Source organism: Eleginops maclovinus, chromosome 5 (genome assembly GCF_036324505.1).
Source record: "Eleginops maclovinus isolate JMC-PN-2008 ecotype Puerto Natales chromosome 5, JC_Emac_rtc_rv5, whole genome shotgun sequence".
In the NCBI taxonomy this organism is placed as follows: Eukaryota; Metazoa; Chordata; class Actinopteri; order Perciformes; family Eleginopidae; genus Eleginops; species Eleginops maclovinus.
In genome coordinates, this window is record NC_086353.1 from 12,486,962 (window position 1) to 12,510,012 (window position 23,051).

General features: G+C 39.3%; 2 protein-coding genes across 9 annotated transcripts; one reads left to right on the forward strand and one right to left on the reverse strand.

Moving 5' to 3' along the window:
• Positions 1–32: 32 nt before the first annotated feature.
• On the reverse strand, positions 33–17,863 carry LOC134864825 (circadian locomoter output cycles protein kaput-like). 7 transcript variants are annotated; one of them, XM_063884114.1, is made up of 24 exons: positions 17,747–17,863; positions 15,265–15,342; positions 14,169–14,325; positions 13,350–13,438; positions 12,880–12,939; positions 12,387–12,535; positions 11,781–11,872; positions 11,544–11,633; positions 11,230–11,350; positions 10,561–10,674; positions 10,310–10,428; positions 10,130–10,212; positions 9,613–9,719; positions 9,375–9,522; positions 9,091–9,166; positions 7,929–8,073; positions 7,404–7,501; positions 7,101–7,268; positions 6,271–6,429; positions 5,497–5,691; positions 4,669–4,862; positions 4,258–4,387; positions 3,570–3,704; positions 33–3,422 (listed from the first exon to the last, which is right to left on the reverse strand). In XM_063884114.1, exons 4-24 carry the CDS (start codon positions 13,364–13,366, stop codon positions 3,114–3,116), a joined length of 2,709 nt encoding a protein of 902 aa, XP_063740184.1. In that variant the 5' UTR covers positions 13,367–13,438; positions 14,169–14,325; positions 15,265–15,342; positions 17,747–17,863; the 3' UTR covers positions 33–3,113. The 7 variants fall into 7 exon arrangements, with proteins under 7 accessions (XP_063740184.1, XP_063740183.1, XP_063740178.1 ...); XM_063884113.1 differs by having other exon boundaries at positions 3,570–3,701; positions 5,497–5,706; XM_063884108.1 differs by having other exon boundaries at positions 5,497–5,706.
• A 317-nt stretch (positions 17,864–18,180) lies between these two features.
• Positions 18,181–22,899, forward strand: exoc1l (exocyst complex component 1 like). Of its 2 annotated transcripts, none has more exons than XM_063884688.1 (4): positions 18,181–18,310; positions 21,209–21,331; positions 21,599–21,777; positions 22,380–22,899. In XM_063884688.1, exons 2-4 carry the CDS (start codon positions 21,211–21,213, stop codon positions 22,647–22,649), a joined length of 570 nt encoding a protein of 189 aa, XP_063740758.1. In that variant the 5' UTR covers positions 18,181–18,310; positions 21,209–21,210; the 3' UTR covers positions 22,650–22,899. The 2 variants fall into 2 exon arrangements, with proteins under 2 accessions (XP_063740758.1, XP_063740757.1); XM_063884687.1 differs by lacking the exon at positions 18,181–18,310 and adding an exon at positions 21,027–21,090.
• The last annotated feature ends 152 nt before the right edge of the window (positions 22,900–23,051 follow it).

Here is a 23,051-nt window from a genome sequence, read left to right on the forward strand (position 1 = left end):
AACACACGTAACAAAATTGCAGCAGACATGTGTCACGTATAATATTTGCAACTGTATTTATTTTCAAATTGACCAATAGGGTGGGGGGAGGGGGGGGGTCATAATTATAGCAAACATTTTGCTTCAAAATTTTGATTATTATTACATTTGACTTTTGGGTAGATAAAAGGAGCACAGTTCAAGAGCAGAAGAAGGGATATACATACATACAGTACAGGTAAGCATAGCACCGTTTTACACTGAATACTGGTGTAGGTGTACAGCTTTGTGTAGGTGTACAGTTTAATACTAGAACTAGGACTCTTGAACCAGATTGTGTAGTGTAAAGGTGATCTGTGTATCTGAGGAGGAGCATTTCAAATATCCTACACTTCATCTTCCAACACCTTTTAAACTCTTTTTCCCACAAGAAATGTTTGAAATAGTGAAACATTCAGGGGGTGGTTTGAGAATGCAAAACCGGTCAATGAGATTGTGTTTCTTTTGTGTAGATCATTGTAGTGAGAAACAGGATTTTCTTTCACAAGTCATTTTCTTTCATCACTCAGCCCGCCAAAGGTTCTCTATAACCAACAGTCACAACATCCATTAGTCTCTTTAAAACACCTTTACATTCTTTGGGCTGGGTATTAGTGACACAAACTATAAATATTTCAACATTACCCTTAAGAGTGATGCCTTGAACACATACTAGTCTACAGAGGATTTATATCTTTTATGTGAAGGGTGGAAGACCTGGTTCAAACAGTAAGACCTTCTAAATCTCTTTCTTTCAGTCATTATTTGTAGACAAAGTAAAGAGAAGCATTTTCCCTGCTTTGTCACAAAAATTGTCAATCTGCTTCAAAAACGTAATCTCAGAGTGTAACCATTTGAAACCTGTCGGATGTGTAGCTGTCGTGATAAGTGTTGGTTTAGCAATCTCTCGTTGTAAAACAATAACACTGCGCATTTTTTTTCAAAGCCCGACAGGTGATACATCCATTTTTTCCCAGTCACACATCTGTTTCCATATGAAAATATAACAGGTTACAGTGACATGCACACTAACTTTCTTTCACACAAACATGTTTTCAAGTTGAGCTGTCCCACACACGGGCTTGCAGAACACTGGGCCCAACCGGAGAGGAAGTTTCTTGAATATTACAATTATTTCTTTTTACTGCAACGCAAGAACTGATTGGCAATCGCAAGGGGAAACCAGTACTGACCCCCCAGTGATACAAGAAGTAGAAGACGCTAATCACAGAAGTGCACACACACACACACACACACACGCACACACACACAGTCTTAACTACAGTCAAAACAACAAATTCTAAATGCTCCACTGCCAACCATTACACTTCCTCCAATCCAAGGCTTTTCTGTTTGATATGGCTTACAGCTGTAGTAGAGGGGCTGAGCCCACCTCCATCCATGTATGGATAGGGGCCCAGCTTTGTTTTACCAGAGGAGTGAACTGAACTGCATGAGGGTTTCTGAGGCCTAGGAAGAGATAGAAGGAGAAACATTGATGATACAGAAGACCACGAGACAGTGAGAAGAAATGCTGGTGCTATGGAGTCAATCTATTCCAATCTGGAGGAATAGCTGAAAATCCCTTTTCTATATTTCTAAACTGTCATATCTTATCAACAGAAAAGGATCAAGTTTAAAGTCAGATTTTTAGATACTGAAATAACAGGATATTCTTACTGTCTTTAAGACTTTTCCCTTCATACTATTTGTATAAGGAAATGAGAAGGGAGAAATCTGGGACGGATTTTACTAGCACCAGTCGCACTTTTCACACTGACACTTCTTGGTCTTTGCAGCATCAACGTCTTATCCTTCCATGTCTGGTTCCAGACTGAGGCAGAAGCAAAAAACTTTCCATGTTCCTGAGAATACAAGTACCATCCAGCAACTTCACCCTTACTAAGTCAAATATCGTAAGACACAAGGGGCAACAAGCATACACACACACACACACACACACACACACACACACACACACACACACACACACACTCTCATGCCCACTCATGCACACCAAGATTGTATTCCCAAAAGCACACACTAGCTCACAGAATCACACCACAGATAACAAACAACTAGGTCTTGACAGTGATTTACTGTACACAACCACATCAAGTGCTAAAGTTTCAGGAGGTTGAGGATATACCGTTTGTTACTTATAGGGCTCTCTGACTGTTAAAAAATAATCCCTACTATATACACACACATTAACTTTAATAGGGGTAATATCTTGTTGGAAAATATATATACGCCTTTGAATAGTCTGCTTTAAAAACAAAAAAACATTACTGACTATGTTATTGGCACTTGGAATCACTAAACCCGTTATACGTACAGTGATCATTCTGCAAACAGTCAAACTGTGGTCTTGTTTTTTTTTTTTTTGCCAAAGATAATTTGTACTTACAAAGTTAAAAAGAGCCATTTTTGTCTCAGAGACACAGTGTTTAAAAACACAACTTCCACAAAAAAACCCAAACCCAACCAAACTGCAGAACTTTAAAGCCGTGTTATTCCGAACCGTGTTTTTTTGTTAAGAGAAGGGGGTGGGAGAAGATTGACAGAGCATGTCATTGCTCCATCTTTGACCAGAAAACACTTGAACAAAGTAAAAATTCAATTTTCAAAAGCGACTAATAAAAGCTTACACAGTTTTTCTTTCCATGCAATCATATAAAATACTACATTTCTGTTTTTCTGTTAGGCTATATATGATATTTACAAGTTTTTCTTTTATCATACAGTAAATCTCTACAAGGTCACAGTCCACTTTGACACACCTTCGAAACAATCTGTTGTTACCATGGCGATAAGGTGTTCTTTGTATTTTTGTCAGGTTTCCACGGAGACTGGATCTTCCTTCACAATTGGTGGATTTGAATCAATCCTGTTGCCATGGTGACAATCTATGGTGAGTTCCTTGAGGACTCACGGGCTCTCCTCTTTCCTATGATTAATTTCTTTCAGATGGAGGAAGATGGGACGACACATTTTTTGGGGAAAATGGACTTTGCGACAGCCAGGTGAACAAAACCAATATACGCAGCAACTCCCCTCCGAGTTCTAAATCCCAATGTTTTCTCCTCCAGACTTCACTGCGGCTGGCTGCTGACACTCTCAGTCCTGTGCGACGATGGGGCTTTCTGCGGTTTCTGGGGCTGAGGTTTCAGCTGCTGCTGGTGCCTCTGGTGGTGGGATTGTTGCTGCTGCTGCTGTTGCCGTTGCTGCTGTTGTTGCTGTTGTTGTTGTTGCTGCTGTTGTTGCTGTTGTTGTTGCTGTTGTTGCTGTTGTTGTGGTTGCTGTTGATGAGTTGCCTGTGTGAAAGTGCCCTGTTGTTGGAGTGGGAAAGCTGCCTGCAGAATCAGCTGGGTAGACTGGTTACTGTGGAGAAGACGAGTGCCCTGATAGAACAACAGAACAAGGATTAGAAAACATCACACATGCCATTTTATTTCTGTATGCAACATAAAACAGATTGATAACTTCTTTTATCTGTCAAGATGTACAGTATATTCAAACTGATGGTATTTGCTGCCCTCTTCTGATACCTGTAGGAATTGCTGTTGTTGCTGCTGCCCCTGCTGCCCGCCCTGTGCCACTACAGTGGTCTGGTTCTGGCCATCAGGCTGACCTTGGGGGGGCTGGGCTGGTTGCAGGGTCAGGGTCTGTGTCTGCCCCCCCTGCTGAGAAGAGACAGGAGTTATCACAGAACAACAAAGGTATGAAGTGACAAGTGAAACAAACAAGAAATTGTGTTTTCTTTGGAATATTGTACACAATTGTACTGCTATACCTACTATATATTCTTATATCCTGCATTGTTTTATTTAGGCTTTAAGGACATGACAAAAAAAATATCAATTTGAATCTCTCAGTCTCATTTTTCCAGGCTAGACTTTTCATTTTAAAACATTGTTACTTTCTTTGTGTAGTTTTAATTTTCATGATCTTCTTCATATCACCAAATAAAAGCATCCAATACAAAACATGTTGAATAACTTAATTTATAAGGGGGGGGGGGGGGACATTTGCTGATCAAACAAGCCAGTTTTTACATATATTTCTAGTTTTTCATTTAACACTTTCACACTATTACAACTCTGTCAGGAATGAGCAGCTGGGTGCTTATGAGCATCACACATGGTCCATTTGATTATACTCTATGTAAAGCAGTGTTGTCTGGTCTGAGATACAGTTATTGAGTTGCTCTGAGACTCAAAAGGGCTTTGCCCGTACCTGTTGTCCACCAAAGGGGTTGTAGGCAGTGACCACCTGCCCCATGAACATGGAGGTGGGCACCATCACTGCTCCACAGGCCATTGGCGCCGTCACCAGCTTGGTCACCAGCTGCTGCCCTGCTGGGAAGCTGGGGAGCGTGAAATGGAGAACAAAGGTTATAACAGTAGCCATGTACAATACTGGATGTATACTATACAAATCTTTAGACAGCTTGGTTTCAGACAGGAACTCTGCTTGGTATGTAGCAGTACTTTAACAAGGCTATGCTACACACGCAACATACACACTAACAATACATTTTGGGATGCACATTTGGGGATTTTTCCCACCTATTTTGGCTGATGTCATAGAGGAATCTCTGTGGTGGGGTTAACATAATATTATGACAGCCGTTATCGTCCTACTTACCGGATCTGTCGGTCTTGTGTGAAGGTTGCCACCGCGGTGCCTTGCTGTGTGTTGGTCTGCGGCAAGCTGGTGCTGATCTGCAGCACGTTGGGCTGCCCGGGCTGGGAAATCATCATGGTGTTGTAGAGTGGAGCAGAAACGGAGCCCTGGGCCTGGGGCTGAGCCTGCGGAGGTTGTTGGGGCTGACGCTGGGGCTGGAGAGTGGTAATGTGGGGAAGGAGGGAGGGACATGATATGAATTCCTTTAAAAACAGAGTTAACTGTTAGAGTACTTTTGAGGTCATTTTGCTTCTTTCTCCCACAACAGATCATAAAGCCATAAATGAATGTGTCTGAATAAAAAAAGTCCCAGACTGGGTTGTATTAAAACTTTGGTAAAAAATACCACACAGCTCCTATTGGGTTATAGTATGCCTTCCTTTGATGCAATATATATAAACATCTCCTGTAATGTGTTGCTCTTGTTGCCCTGGCCGATTAAAATGGACTGTAATAATAAACAACAAGATAACTAAGATCAACATTACGAAATACCAGAGGATACGAGCATATGTCTAAACGAGGTAGATATGATGCTTTGTTTGTTCTATAGCTCAGCATTCTCTCTCACTGAGTTTTTGAATTCTCAGGTGATTGAACAATATCAGCGTGCCCTGAGGCTCTTCCTTCCAAGTTTCATGAACACTACTGTGTTTGTGGAGTTTGTGAAATGCAAATACGAATGACATATAGTCTGAACAGTTCACACAAGGTCATTGTTCTAGCTATCGTGTTGGATCTTTTCCCTTAAAAATTGCAGACAGTCTGTCTGAAATGTGTGTGTCCTACCTGTGTGAGTGCATTGGTCTGCTGCTGTTGCTGTTGTATGTTCTGCTGGGGGGGCGGGGCCTGCTGCTGGATGGTGAGCTGCTGTGTTCCTGAATGGACGGGGTTAATTGTTGTTTGCTGGACCTGGTTGGTCAAGTTGGCTGTTTGTTGGACCGACCCCATCTGAGGGAGCTGCACATTCATCGCTCCTCCCTGCTGCTGCAACAACATCTGTCAGGATGGAAACACTCAATACCAGTTTGTCCAAATTTCACTGTAGGTACTTGTTATTGTACATCCATCTGCCAATGCTAACCATGTGCCTATTTTTATAATAGAATGAAATTATTTAAGGAGTACGTAGTATCAGGGTACACATGCGGGTAGTGAAACCGCTGTTTCCTCTGAATAGAACAAAAGTAATTCATAATGCATGATTCTCCTCCTGATCTAGGTCAGATATAGGAAGAGACAAAGCACCACACACCTACTGATCTTTATAAACAGAAGGGGTTGCGTGCTAATCTTTTTCAAACAAGATGAAAGAAAACTAATGCTATTCTAAAAGGTTAAAGTGCCATTATTCTGAGAGTAGGACAAACCCTTTCAATAAACTGAGGAATGCTGTCTTGTATATTGTTTGAAAATATATTTTGAATATAAAAATGCCCTCACATTTAAGAAATCTAAATAAAGTCTACATATAAAAAATATTAAATGGGCGTAGTTTACCTAAATATAACAACTATATGTCTAAAGGCTACATTATACCACCATCATGTGTGTGAATCCTACCTGTATGCCCTGTCCCTGCACCCTCTGCAGCTGGTCTTGGATGTGTCTCAGCTCGTCCTGCTGCCGCTGGATGTTGGCTTGGATTAGTCTTGTCCTCTGTTCCAGTTGATCCTTCAGATGCTGCATGGCATTCACCTGCGCTGAGAACTCCATCACCGGCTGTGGGTGGAGAAAAAAGGTCACCTTTGTGTACATGCGGTTAGCAGCAACTGATGTTTTATTTTCATTACGAAACACTGGCAAATGAACATCACTAAGTCCACAGTGGAGCTGCAGCTCATTTTTAGTATTGATTTGTCTTACTATGATTTTGTATTTCTAAAATAGTAGAGAATAAAAATCGAAAAGCTCCATGTACCGTCACCAAATGTTGATTTTTAGCACAGGCAATAACTAACATTCAAGAACACCTGCAACCCCCAGATGTTTATTTTTTTTAAACTTGAATCAGGAAGTCATATTGCAATACAAACAACTCTCTTAAAAAAAGACACCTGGCCAAACAAATACATTAAAATACAACATTTGAAAAACATACACAGTGGCCTCTTAAGAGTATAACAGCCACGCCTCTATCATGGTTTCTTGTATATTATTCCATGTGCAAGGTGCATAGAAAGAAAACGCAGTTTCTACAGGATACCTTAAAAGACAACCCCTTGAGGAGCATAGCTGGTATGTAGCAGAGGTAAGAACAAAAAACGTCTCCCCAAAAAACAGTTAATCTATTAAATATGAATCTATTATTGATCTGGGCAATTAATCAGCACAACGTTTCTAGCTCTAAACCATAGAACATTATGATGTCATGCAGTGAAGCCCATTCTCACCTGTACGTTTGCCTGTTGTGGCTGTGGCTGTTGCTGTTGTGGCTGTTGCTGTTGTTGTTGTTGTTGTTGTTGTTGTTGTTGTTGTTGTTGCTGCTGCTGCTGCTGCTGCTGCTGCTGAGTGATCATCCCTGGAGTTACACTCTGGCTCGTGGTCTGAGAGCTCATCGACTGCAAACATACAGATAATTAAGATAATTATGACACCTGATGTGTGAGATTGTGTTTGTTACTTGTGGTCACAATAATAAGTTAAAGAAGTCCCAGTTTGCTATTTGTGTAGGTTTCTGTCTAATCGTGTCTCACCTGGCTGCTGATTGATGAGCGCCGCTGTGACGTCATCACCATGGTGGAGGCCATGGACTGCCGAGGAGGTGTGGCTGTGTCCATGTGTAGCTTAGAGGCTGTTGCCGCAGAGACAGAATCATTGATGAGTAAGTGTCACAATATCGTATCATCTCCCCGCAGGGCTTTTCATCCCATTAGACTCCCGAAGTGATGCGTCACTGACTCGTCTTACGTCAGGGTATGACTGATTAATATGATTATACTAAGGCTGGAAAACAACATTGCCTCTGACCCCAATCATGCCCTGAACAGCTAAGAGAGATAATTGAATCAAATTGTAATTTAATAGTGAGCCATATTCCAAAACAAATGTACATAATGGTTTTGAATGTAACGATTATAATGGTGTCTTTTCTTGTATCAATTATTTTGGCCTTAGTTTTTTGCAAATGGAGCTGCTGTGATGAACGTCAAAAATTCTGACTTCATCTGAAAAGTGAGTATAAACATCATCATATTATTTATGTACGCATGTTTCCTTACAGGTGCAAGTGTTGTCAGAGACATGCGACGAGGACTTCCGAGAACTTCGTGAGGATGTTGAGGGCGTTCGGCTGCGATCAAATCGCTCCAGAGCCTCCTTGAGGCTGGAGGTATTCAGCTGTGACTCTGACTCCGAGTCCTGACTCTAAAAACAAAGCAACAAAGAAAAAGTAAACTTGGCATCCAATCCTATAAAAATCTAATTCAGACTGCATAAAGGGGAAAATAACAGGGCGGATGTGTAAAAGAGCGGAGCATTATTCACGATAAATACACATATACACACAATACAATATTTTACCCATACATACTAATTATCAGCTTTTAGATGACAACTTAATCAAACCAACATATAGTAAAATATGACTGAATGTGAGATTAACAACCGTTACCCTATTGTTTAGAGTCTGATTTACAATACACGTGTTGTTCTCAGCTTGATTTTGTTACTAAAGAAAAGGATTGAGATAATATAGATAACAGTCAATTCATTAGAGAGTTGTTGTTTTTTGAATACACTGTGACAAGTAAAAGCTAAATTACACTACTGATTTTATTACTTAGGCTTAAACAACAACTCTACTAATTCAAACACAACATTTTTAGTTTTTTATTAAAATACATTTTGCCTTCACACGTTATACACTGCCTGGTCTAGGTTCAGCAATGTTATGTGCCCAAAGAATGAGGTCAGCTGACTACCTGAATATACTGAAGTTATTCCATCAATGGATTTTTTCTTCCCTGATGGCACAGGCATGTGCCAAGATGACAATGCCATGATCCATCGGGCTCAAATTGTGAAAGAGTGGTTCAGGGAGCATGAGGCATCAATTTCACACATGGATTGGCCCCCACAGAGTCCAGACCTGAACCCGATTATGTGCTGGAGAAGACTTTGCGCAGTGGTCCGAATCTGCCATCATCTATACAAGATCTTGGCGAAAACTTTATGCAACTCTGGACCGAAATACATGTTGTGACATTGCAGAAGCTTGTGGAAACGATGCCACAGCGAATGCGTGCCGTAATCAAAGCTAAAGGCGGTCCAACGAATATTAGAGTGTGTGACCTTTTTTTTTGGCCGGGCAGTGTATATTGTAATACCTTTTATTATTGGGTTCAAGCACAGACAAACAGATTTCTAGATGTAATTCCTCACCTTATTCACAGTCCCTTCCGGGTTGGACTCTTCAATGCCCAGCTCTCTGCGCTGTTCGGCCCTGACCTCTGCATAGCTGTATTTAAGACAAAAAAAAAAAGTCTTAAGGATAACCGAACAAAGAAGCATAAGGCTGTGTGCATAAAAGATCTGATGAAAATTTGCAAAATGCGGTGTCACTAGTAAATGAAGCATAGAAGAGCATCTGAATTGTCAAATGACCTGAACACAAAATGTCTCTGATATTGTACCACCAGTAATGAGGACTGAGGAAGCTGCAGTACCTGACTACTGTGTGCGTACAGACGATAAACTCAGGTCGAGAGTTCCACTGGTGATAGGTGATGTAGTAATGCGTCTGAAGCCAGATCCACTGTTGACCTTTAGTCAGGAAACGATAGTAGCAAGACTTTCCTTTACCGTACTGCATCACTGAACAGGAGAGAGACGAGAGTTGTTAGAAACAACAAGAAGATCAATGTTTAAAAATCATGACTGAAAGTGCGTCACATGAGCCCTCACAGTGTTCGTGACACTTGGCTAATGTCTCCAGGTCGTCCACATGGTAATAGTCGTACCCTGATGTTCCCAGAACCTCGAACGGCAGGTAGCCTATGATTGGTGGAGCTCTGAAAAGGAGAAATTGTATCCTTATAATTCGCTTTCACAAAAAAGCTGAATGCAGGCTTCACAAAGTAAGAGCACTAGACCAACTAAGTGCTTTTAACTTTCAGTAAAATGTAACCAAAGAAGACAAACTTCAGTAAAAAGTGTTTAAAAGCATTACTCCTCTTCTAGTCTCTGAAATGCTAGACATCAGAAAATTGCACCGTGGATTCACCATCATTTTATCACAACACACTTTAATTATACCGATTTTTACTTTAAGTCCAAGGCTGGTCAACATCAAAGTATATTCAAATATCTCTAATGTTACAATTATCCCCACCTGTGTGTGTGTGTGAGTGTGTGTGTGTGTGTGTGTGTGTGTGTGTGTGTGTGTGTGTGTGTGTGTGTGTGTGTGTGTGTGTGTGTTTACCTGTGGTCTAAGAAGAGGAACTTCCATTCTAGGCTGTGCCTCGAGGTGAATTCTTCATTAGGCTCTTCCACTGTACACATTTCCTATGTTTATAAAAATGAAGCGAGGTTATGTTCGATTAAATGATTTATAAATGACTAATCATTTCGTTTTTGTTTTTGAGAGTGTGCCCTAGGCTACCTTGATGAACTGAGGTTTGGCCAGCCGAACTGTGGCTACGAAGCACACCTGGTCGTCGAACGCAGGCTGCAGTGAGCGCTGTAACACCCCTGCTAGACCATTCCTCGTCACGTTGGGAACTGCACACCACAGAGCAGAGTTGAAAAAGTTGTTTACTCTGTCAGACAAAGAAACATTCTTCACAGTGTTTACCTCTAATTATAACAAGCTTTACACAGCCGGCTGTGCTGAAAGCTATTTGAGTGACATACCATTGTTGAGGGACTTGAAGTTGCCAATGAACTTGACATACTCGTAGACGGGCGGTTCTTTGGGGTCAATGGCCCCTCGCAGCATATGGCAGCAGAACTCCATGTGGTTCTTAGCTGGAGAGAATAAAAATAATAAGTCAATATAAAAGTGTTGTAGACGTTGTGTTAATGGATCCATAAAGTGTGACTGGAGTTGTTAAGGATAATGAAAACCAGCCTTTTTTTTACATTAACTTTTATTTACCTTTTTTTATCCAAAGACACAGAGTGCTGTTTGTGTTGCTGCACTAATAACTATCTGTCTTTCACTTTAAATCTTCCAATGTGGTACCTTACATACAAGACGAACAGGACAGGATTCAAACTGAACTAACTAAATAAGTTGCAGTAATGAAAACTCTTTCTGTCAGAAATACATTCAATAACTTTCATCATAGTCAATGGGAAGAATATTTGTTACTACTTTATCTTAAGCCGTTTCTATATCATTTTCTTTGGATATTAAGGCCTAAACAGATCTAATAATTTTAAAAACTTGTAACAACAGCAAGAAAGATATAAATATTAAACTGAATTATATTCCCTTTAAACCACGATACACATTACAGTTGTATTTTAATCATTCTAAAACAAGTAGAAAGATGTAGCATGTCGTGGGGAGATACTGACTCTTTTGGTAATCGGAGCTAAGGTTGTCGTGGTCGGTGGGGTGTGTGGACAGCGCCTTGTACACATCAGAGTGTTCCCCGAGTGGCAGGAAGTTTAACAGGTTCTGGTCCACCAAGTCAGTCTGAGGGACACACACACACACACACACACACACATGCATGAGAACACACACATAAACAAGAAGAACGGCCAAACCCTTTTCTCGGTACACACAAAGGTCACCCTAACATCTGAACCACATGGATGAAAGCTTGGTCTATAGCAAAAGTGGATGACTCATGCGACCAGGCAAAGAAAGAGCCAGTGTTACTCACCGGTAGATGTTCAAGTAGTGAGGTGACACTCTCAGAGACGTAGAGGATGTTCCCATCAGTCATTATTGCTATAAAGAATCCATCCAGAGCCTGATAATGCAAGATAGGATACGGAGAACAACCGTAAATGTTGGCCTACAGCAGTAGAAGTAAAAGCTCATTCATTTCTATTAGGAGTATAACAAACGGGGAGATAAAAAATGAAAGGAGAACAGTACAAAATGTTAAATATCTGACCTCCAGCATGAGCTGGGTGAACTCCTCATTGCTGAGAAATGGAGGCTTCCAGTCCTGCCTGATCTCACTCGACTCCGACTGGGCTGCAATCTCTGGTGGAGGAAAAAGAAAAATCGAATTGTTAAGAAGAAAACAGGGTAAGTCTTACGGGAAAAAGTATTGTAAGGAAAACATGAGGAGGCGACGAGACCAAAAAGAGACTACACAAAAGAAAGCAGGCACAATGAGAGAACAGGACCAGTAAAGTGGCAGCTAAATTAACAATCACAAACAACAATGAACAGAGTGAGGAGTAGAAAATTAACACGCCCAAACACATTCAATATTTCAGCCTAAGATAATCACAGTATTCAAGTAGTGATCAACTAAGATACAGTATAGTGAAGTATCTCTACATGAGACACTTAAGTGGTTAGAGTATGAAATTACTATTGATCATAATGATTGAGGTGTGACATAAGTCAACTTACGCCTTCGAAAGGCAAGTCTCCTAAAAGGAGCAATAAGCTTTAGCAGTGAGAGTAAACAAGCACAGACAACAACAGTGTGTACACAAGAACAACTAAATATAGAACAAGAAGTGTCCACCCTGTGCCGTGCCCTGACCTTTGTGTTTACACAGGAAGTCAATGCTTTTCTGCAGGATGGTGGACTTGTCCATCTTCCTGGTGTTGCCCGGCAACATCGTGCCGAGTTCCTTGATGAGGACATTGAACTGGTCTCTCCGCTTCTTCTCAGACTTGTTACGGGACACGCTGCGATCAAAACCAGAGTTATAAAATTGATTGTAAATGTCAAGATTCTGACAAAAAACAAAAACAATCCCGACAATAAACTGGTATAAGCATTTTTTAATGAGACTCTATAATGTATAATGACTTAAGGAAGTGTGGCTGCTGTGTATGCCCACAATAACGTCAGATTAGACATGGTATATTCCCTGTAGATAAAAATGTCCCCAGGTAGGACTTTCAAAAAGTGGAGATTTAATCCTTTAAATATCATGGGATGTTTTATAAAAAGGACTGTTTTATTATTATAAATATCAAATACAAGTAGCACAACTTCAGTGTGTTGCTCAGCTTTATATCTAACTCACCGTTTTGCTTTGTCCTTTTCATCTTCTTCCATCAACCCATCAAAGATGCTACAATCATCCCTAAAAAAGGAGAGAATAACATTTGAATATTTTCCCGTCTCACGTTGTGTTTTCCTGTGTGTGCACGTTTGTTGGCAGCTTGAAAGCAGATACGTATTGTTAATAATAGCGAATGACGGATGTTGGTAATGAGAGGATTCCTACATGCCAGCAGCAGGTTTATTTTGGGGTCAGGGAAAGACAGAGTGAGAGACGGAGAGAGGGAAAGACAGAGTGAGAAGGAATGTGTTGTGCCTGCCAAGAAGATTACGAGTGCACTTGTGAAAAAGGGCGTGTTCTCTCGAACATTTCTACTAAAATAGGTCAATAAAAATGCTTACGTTTTTTATTTTAATAAATGTAACTTTGTTTGGAGGCACATCATGTCATGATACAAAAGGACCATTTTGTCTGTGTGTGTTGCAGCCTACCCTATGCTTGATGTCATGGTAGCTGCTGATCAGGCCTGTGGCTGCAGTGATTTGCTCTTTAGGCGTGAGGTAGGCATTTGGAAGACCACCTGGAGAGACAGAAAAACAATTATATTATTTGCTTAGGTGCCAGTTAGAACTTACATACTGTAAATAGCATTTCAGTGGACTAAAACAACAGTGACTAAATGTTTTGGCACACATGGTACAGCAGTTAAATTGATGAGATTCCTGTTAAATCTCATCAATCATGATTCACTTTGGACTTATAAAATATATTCTGATTATTAAATATATTCTGAATTGTATCTTAAAGATTGAAATCAGACCAAAGTGCATTTACAAATGTGTTGCAACCAAAACAATTAATTGCAGACACAGAATAGCATACTCATCTTGAAAAACATAACTGTTCAGGCTAGTAACGGAGACCATTAGATTTGTGTTAACTTGATCAAAGCAAGAGCTGATTGGCAAATAGGTGTTATCTATGCATGAGTAAATAAACAGACAGGTATGGTGCATCTTTTTTTTACCCATAGTGTCCTTCACCAACATTTATCACATTATTAACATGGGGCATTAGCATGAACAACAACATAATTATAGTCAACTAAGCTGATTCCCGAGTCATGGCAAATAAAAGTAATACATTTTTTAATAAAAATGGCATATTTTTATATTACATATTTTAGGAAACATGCAATGTCTAATATAGTGTATTTTAATTGATATGTGATAAGTGATAAAAGATGCAGGAACAACCTGCAGTGTGTATATGAGTGTGTGTGTGTGTGTGTGTGTGTGGTCACTTCTTACCCCAACACAGCTTATGCACGTGGTCACTGAATGTCTTTTCTCAGGGGTCAGAGAAAGGGTAGGGGGTCAAAGCTGACTCTATGGTCAAAACTGCTGTTGAGGTCATTGGGGTCACGAGAGGACAACGGGCCACAGGAAAGACATGGCGATACCAAACCTGCAGGAGAAATCACAGCAGAAAATTAGGGTCATGAGGGGTCATTAGGTCAACTTAAATGTGGCAATTTTTGCTCTTGCAGCTAACCAATATGTTTTTATTTGTCAGACTTGGAAGAAGTCCTCAGATCTTAGCAATACTACAGTGTAGAAATACTCAGTTGTAAAAGTCCTGCATTCAAAATGGCTCTTAAATAAAAGTACAAAATGATAAGCATCAAAATAAGGTTAAAGTATCAAAAGTAAAAGTACTCATTACGCAGTATGACCCTTTTCCTAAAATTATAATATTATTATAATATATATATATATTATAATTATTTTATATATTATTGTTACAGCTGGTAAAGGTTATTTTAATTACTTGATACAGTGTTGAGTAGCTTAGCCTAGAATAATATGCCATAGTTTATTGGTTGATATATTTGTATTAATAGTTTAATCTGGAAAGTAGTTAGTAACTTAAGCTGTACAACATAGGTAGTGAAGTATGAAGCAACAAGTAAAGTACACCAGTACCTCAAATGTGCTCAGCTCACCACTGAAATATATAAAGTCCTAAAAAGGGAAAAAATACTCTTGTACAAGCTATGAAACCTCCATACAAAGACTACAACAAACAATACAACCCAACATAACCACAGCATACTACTTAAAATAACAATAATTTCATAAATAATCACAATTCAGTTTTATTTACAAAAGATTATTTTATTACTAGAATGTATCAAATCTATTTTTAACTACACCCTCAAAACTTGTTTTTACTCTTTTCAGAGAGAATTATTCCAGCACCAAGACTTTAAAGTGCAAATAAAATCAGTGCAGCGAGGAAATCCTGGAATATTCAATTATTATGCTTACATTAATAGTTCTTCAGTAACTTTCAGCACAGTGACCTAGATACGAAAAAGTGTTAAGAAGGTGTTTTGTAACTTACTTTCTGGAATGTGAAAAGCTAATTAAGATCCTATCCTTCCAGGCACTGACAACTCTTCATGGGTGAGCCACACCTCACCTGCAACATAAAAACCCATACTCATTCACAAACATATCAGGGGGCCAGCCTGTGTTCACTATTTACCATGCATGCAAATTCTAAAGGCCAACAACCAAAGTAAATATGTTAGTTGTTTCAAGACAAAAACATGAAACAAAGGCTGCAACTAGGGCTTGGTATTAAAGGATATATATTGTTTGAAAACTAAATAAAAATAAACCATCATTTGTATTTTTTTAAGTATTGTTTCTATAAATAGAACATGAGAGAAGATGTTGGCCATAGTGCCCAAACCTAGCTATAACCATCTAAGCCAATCAGTCCAAAACCAAATATATTCATACTACTAAAAGATTAGGGCAGCAACTGATAGTTTATCAGTGTGTATCTGCCAATTTCTATTTTTAATAACCGTTTTTGTTCAGTCTATAAAACAGTCGATTCATTTAAATAACCAAAAAAAAGGAGGTCAAGATTGGGTCTGTCCCTCAATCCAATAAACAATGTATTACGTTTTTGATATAAAGCTTATATGATTAAACCACAACACAGACAACCAGTATATCTTCACAATTGATGGAAGCTTGATATCTAACTAATTGAACCAAAGATATTTAGCATTTATCAATCAAAAAGTTGATCATTTTCTGACAATTGACCAATCCTACGAACTACATTATCCCCATGAACGGATTACTTTCTCAGTAATGTGGTCTACAAATTGTGAAAATGTGAAAGTAGCAATGCCGACTTTCCCACAGCCTCAAGAGGCATCTTCAAATACTTTGATGTATTGCTAAGAAGCCACCTCATGAATATCATGATACTATCACAAAAGATAAAGAAAAATAAAGGAAATCCTCAAAATTCAGAATCTGCAAATCTAGGAATGCTGTAATCATTTGTGGAAAATCACATTGATTACTTTGTTCATGTCTGGGTGAATAAGCTAACAATTAAGTTCCCGCACTAGAGATTTAGCTGCAAGTTACAACTATCAAACCCAATGACATTATCACCCTGCTAAATTATGTATTGCATTCTCTTTTGTGGGAGATTTAGGCATTTTGTTAAATCATCCGGGGTTGCCCCATGTGTCTCTACCAGAGGTGGGAAAAGTACTCAGATCTTTTACTTTAGTGAAAGTAGAAGTACCAGACTGTAGGAATACTCTGTTAGTAAAGTAAAAGTCCTGCAATTAAATTAAATGTTACTCAAGTAGAAATAGAAAAGTATTGGCATCAGAATATATTTAAAGTACAACAAGTTAATGTACACATTATGCAGAACGGCCCATTTAATATATATATATATATATACCACATGTTTTGATTATAATTATTAACGCATTAAAGTGTTCCAAAGCTGGAAAAAGTGGAGCATGATTTCATTATTTTGTAAACTGCAGGGTAGCTTGTAAATTTTACTCCAGGCATAACTGAAGTCATATTTAAATGTTGTTTATATTTCCCATCAATAATCCAAATTTGCAAAGTTAGTAAAGGTATTAAATAAATAGAGTAAAAGTACACGATTTACCTCTGAATTGTTGTGGGCTAGAAGTGCAAGTAGCCAATAAGTGAAGCCTCATTACACTGAGCTCCTTCATTGGAAGAGTCTGCTCACTGTACACCTTTGTCAACGAATAAACACGCTTAATGACAACGTAGTACATGCAAGGCAGTCAAACAAAACCACAATTAGCTATCAGATATGCACGGTTGTGATTTTAATTCACCTTTTAGTCCACAGGTGTTCGTTATACAACCCAAAGAGAGCATCCCATAAAGCTAGCTAGCAGGCTAACTAAGCTTGCTACCGAAAATTGACCATTTAACCCAGAGATTTAATGCTCTTACTGGCCCGCATCTCACGCCAGATTCACAAAAACTCAATGACACAGTTATGACAGGTAGACCCGGTTGTGAAATAAACAGCAGGAATGATCAGCCTGTGCCATGGCAAAGCTGCCGCCGAGCCTCAAGCTGTCACGCAACAACTGACATTGAAGACAAAATAATCTCTAAAAATGTTACCGTGTGTCCTCACACCCAGCGCGGGGAAAGGTCCTCACCAAAACAGACCAAAACATAACAGTCGGCCGCGGAGAAATGTCTAAAATCAGCGATGGTGATAACATTTTCGCGGCAGATGTAATGTACACAGATACACGGTCCCCGGGCACACACACTCACACATACACACACACGGAGACGCGCACGCTCGGCCACTCGTGCACATAGACACTGCTGGCTGCTTCGAATGTGGGTCACTGGGCCTTGCTCTCCCTCGAGCGTGCGGAAACAGTCCCTACCCCTCCTCTGCAGTCCCACCGCTAAAACACACACAGTTAACGACCACCGCGGCCGTGCTATTCCATAACAACCGTTTGCTTTGAATATGCATTTAAAATAAAGCTTACCTTCCTGAGTAATCGTCAGCAGCCTCCGTGTTTTGCTTACTTGAACGTTGCATCGAGTCGGTGGGGGCTCGGAGGACTCCGGGTTGGGGAGAAAAACAGGAGGCCTACTTCATATTACGACGTACAGTCATGCGCAATGGAGACAGTAGGGCGCACTATTTTGCACAGTACAGTAGCAGCAAAACTGAAGGGATCGCTGTGTGATCTTCAGGGAGGAAATGACTCGGCTTGTTTTTCTGGCTTTTCCAGTCGGACCAGTAGACTGTCAGTGCCATCTAGTTTTTAAATCATATAAAATAAAAGCAAGATGGAGATTGTGCCTAATGGCTTGCAAATGAATGCACCTAGAGCGAGAATGGCGGATACTATACCGAATAGGAAATATCCCTTTAAATAGATGTACTACAAAGAATGTATTAAATGCAACCTTTTTTTTATTTATATTGACAATTTTAATAATATGCATTTTTAATACCACCGTATTATTTGTCAGGAAACACATATGTTATAGTGAGTGGGCTTTGAATGTGACATTGGACTGTCGCCAGGAGGTTGCAGCGCAGGGTAAGGATGGCCCTGCCTTCCGGATGGCAGGGGGTTTCCCCTTTCATTGACATCCAATCAGTAGCTCTATAGACCGTGACGTTGCACCTATACTGTGTAGAGGTTCCCCTACATTAATATTATTGAACTTATTGACCTTTATAAACCTTATTCAGTACGATGGTCTAATCCATCCATGTCGGTGGAAAATGTGAATTTCACATTCTATTCAAACAACCATGTGATTTTTGTTGACATGCATTATATTGACGTGAATGATAAATACATGTGCATTATTGATTAGAATTAGTTAACAACATATTTCTGGAAAAATGCTAATTTAATAGTAGGAGTCTGACCAGGTACTGACAAATCCTGATCTTAAAACTAAATCCAAAGCAATATCTTAATTGTTGCTAAATAGGTGTATAATACACGTTGAGTGTTTACCTGTGACAGCTAGAGTAGCATCTTATTACATCAGTGCAGCACAATGTGGCCACTATCTGCTCTCAAAAAGAGGAGTTTGGGAATATAATGGGAAAAGTGATCTCATATGATGAGGAACAGTACAATAGCTAGTAATAAATTGTGACTAACTTTTTGTGTAAGTGCATTTAGAGTCCTTTGCTCATATTTTATGCATTAAGATTGAAGTATATAGTTCAGGGGCTTCATTACTGAAACGTTTAAGTCCATAATCCCTTCTTGTGAGATCTAAATAACATTCATGCATACGGGTATAACAGAAACATGTCTCCTAACTGCATTTAGGAAAACATTGTCATCTCTTTTTAGGAAAGGAATAGTTATCACAGAAATGTCCTTATTCAGGAATTTCAAGACAAGTCAGCAATCCAAAATTATGATGGGATGGCTGGCGTTATTGCTACTGGATTTGGCATCCCCTGTGTCACTTTGGACCAGGATGGTCATAATCTTAACGAAATTTCACTGGTGTTAATTATTTCCTTTAGTTTAAGCAAACAATATAATTTTACTTTGGATTCATGGTGTATACAATTAAAGAGTGCTTTTAAATCTGGCAGAGCTGGTGTTATGTCAGCTGGATTTGTCGCCCCATTGTAAATTTGGACTACCATATTCATGCTCTCCTTTAGTTTAATTGTATAACAGTGTCGTCATTATTTCTGTACTCCTGCCTGGATCCATAATTCCTCAGAATCTTTGTTTTTTTTGCTAATTCTTTATCCTTTCTTCTTTATTTTTCATCATCTCATCCTTTTCCTTCTTCCCTAACATTATCCATCCTTGCAGTGTTACTCAGATCTTCATTTCATCCTTGCTGCCAGGTTCTCTGACTGATAGCCCTCCTCTTAATAATTTTCAAATCACATTTCTTCTCTTTCTAAACCCCTCCCATATAGCCTTTTGTATTATAATTGCTGTTCGTTTGGTTTTCATAGCTACTCACCTGCTGGTCTAAACAAAGTCACGGATTATTGGAATGCTTTATGACAAGCACACCATTCTCTAATAAATACAGTGAAGACTTACCATTGCATACAAATAGAATATATTCCAAGATATTACAACACTACTCGTATGCCTATTTTGGGATTCCTCCAACTATTGTAAATAAGAAATCCTTTTAATGCTCATGAACATACATACTGGGGTTGAAGATGAAGTAAGTACAATAAACCTCATGTGTTATTCATGAGATTCAACACTTGTATATTTCCTCTGCTCCCTACTTCCTGCTCATCCGCTCATCTTTCCATCTCAGAGGCATAAAGCCTTTCAAATGAACACCCGCAGAAACCATCAACAACAACAACAATAAAGCACTTAGCTATGGAGCAACCCATCTTTGTTTTCCCAAATGTGACAAATCCAATGGACCCACACTTTTTCCTTCAAACAAATCAAATCAGAGCTTTGGTGTGGTTCATTCTGAGGTTTGTTTATGGAAAAGTATTCCCACATTGTTTCAATCCTCTCACAAACTGATTTTTTTTTTCTTCTATCTGTAATTTTGTGTTATTTTTATCAGTACATTTAGCATATTTGTTTCATGGAGCCATGGTCCCTAAAGAAGTGAACTTTATGTGCTTGTAAAATCCTTCCATTGAAGTGCTTCACCCCACTTGTACCTGTTCTCAGAGATTGAATTACTACAGGGTAATGGAAACCATGCAGAGTGCTGTGGGACATCCTTTTCCCACACAACAACATTTAATCACAGGCGAACATTGGGCGCTTTGCCACATTATATATCAACATCTACTGTATATGTGAGTGAGTGGCGACAGAGAGACGGAAAGAAAGACACTATATGTTGTGAGGAAGACTATAACTACATAATACCAGGATAAATTACTGTTTGTGTCTTTATTTGAGACACTCAAAAAAAGTAAATACAATATCAGGACAAAAATCCATATTTGCAGGAAACAACAGGATCAGCCTCTTAATGGATCTTAATTGAAGCAATAAAAGAGTAAGATGATGAAGCGATTGGACTTTGTTTGCTCCCTTCCTATAAAGTCCCTTGTGGGCCAGTTGTTATGAAGGCAGTACTGTAATGAGAGATTAACATAAAGCATAAAAAATTGACCGCCCAACAGTGAAGTGTGTGTGTGTGTGTGTGTGTGTGTGTGTGTGTGTGTGTGTGTGTGTGTGTGTGTGTGTGTGTGTGTGTGTGTGTGTGTGTGTGTGTGTGTGTGTGTGTGTGTGTGTGTGTGTGTGTGTGATAGAGGGAGCTAATTTCACACACAACCACATACTTTTCACGTGGTCTGACCGGAGGAAACCACCTCCCATCCCACCGCTGCCAGGTTTCAGTGATCTTTTGGATTTTCTCATCTCTCTTGTTTCTTTCCTGCTTACTGCTTGTGTTTCTTTTTTGAGCTTTTTCCCACCTTCTGATCTTTATTCTACTCTTCCTCCTTCCAGTGATGTCGTCTCTTCTGAGGGAGGAGATGCAGAGAGTTTTATTCCGACCTTCAAAACAGAGACTGGTGGAGTACATTGAGATTGAAGAGCCAACACACGGAAGACATTTTCTCTGTGTCTCAGGTAAACAACTTTCTTTTTTAACAGGTACGCTTATGAAAGCATTTTTAACGGGTCAACCAGTGGAATTTACTGTTACAAGTTGTACAGAACATCATCTTGCTGTGTATAATCTGTAGGGGAAATTTACTGAATGTGTCCTTTGCCCAGCCTATGAGGCCTGACAAGTCAAGGTTATACTTTTGCTGCAGATGGACTGTCTGGTGCTGCAGCGATCATATTTCTATGCAAAAATACCAACAAAAACCTTTGTTGTTTTCCTTTTTGCAGTTGCTAAAAACAAATTGGTGCAGTTATGTATAGTGCGATGTCAGATATCTCAGACGGCCCTGAAGTCTGGATCCAAAGGGTCCCACACCCAACGCTCCAGCATACAGGAGTGCTATAGGAAGGCGGAGGTTTGGTCCCTGCAGGACCTGACTCTTGTTGACGGACGGGATGCTGATGTGGTAATTAACTATTTTATTACATTTGCTTTTCATTGCTCATTTTTGCATTATCTGCCATTGTTATCTTTACAAATGATTACTCTTTACAATCATAAAAGACTTGAAAAATGCCTACATTTCAAATAATTTAGTGCTACCTGCTGTATATTCTTATGGGTTTTTATTGTGTGGACCCAAAAATGGAAAAATCAAGGGGTGTCTCTTTCGGATAACTACAAAATAAACAAAATCTACAAGTAATAATGATAGTGACAACACAGCTCTATATATGCAACATCACCAATTATCTTTATTTTAAGATTGTGATCTTGACTTGAAAAAAAATTCCTAACTCAAGGTCCATATAGTTTTAAGTTTCTCAGCTGGGGATCAATTAATGACATCTCCGTAAAGCCTTTGGAAGAACGTAAAATTGTTTCAACATTTAGTTTTTATTATTTAATCAAGATTATCGCAAATGTATGCTTTCATTGCCAACTTGCCCATTCCCTTTTAAAAATTGCATGTTGCCAATAGTTTCTTGTCACATTTAATTGCCTTTTTTTTAAATGTATCTTTTCATACAGCTAATGCCTTCTCATTTTGTGTCTCTGTGTCTCCAGGATGACCCCTGTTTCCTGCTGCACTTTGACAAGATCCGTACAGTGACGGCTGTCAGTTGCTCGGCCAAATATTCGTTTGTGCGTGCCCTGGTGGTTCTCAGCGACCAGCACTGCCAGAAGTCACTAAACCTGCGGAACTTTGACTGGGCCTACATCAAGCCCACCTCCTTCTACTCTAACAGAGGCGACTGTGTTGTTCTGACACAGATCTGCTTCTATGCATTCAACTTGGTTTGTCTGTCCATGTGTCCCGTGCCTCTGGATGCATAATGGAATGACACAATGATTGTGTGTGTGTCATTTCAGGTGTGTGTAGTATGAAATGGGTGTAGTATTGTGGCTTCGGATATAACAAAAGGGCTTATCATGAAATGTCTGTTGCATCAATACTCTTGCTGGCAAATGCAAGTTTTAACCTGCTAAGTGTTTGTTAACAGTATACTCTTCTATTGTGATAATTTCATGACTTATCCCTGAAAGTATTATATTCTCAGTGTTATTGTATACATTTCCATTCAAATGGACAACAAATAAAAGAACTGCACATTTCTTACCTTTCTCTGACTTTAAAATAAAATGGGGTTTCAAATGAACGATTCAGTGTTTTATAAAAGGTTTAGATTTTTTATCTGAGTCTGCTGATCTGTTGGAATTATCTTAATAATCGAATTG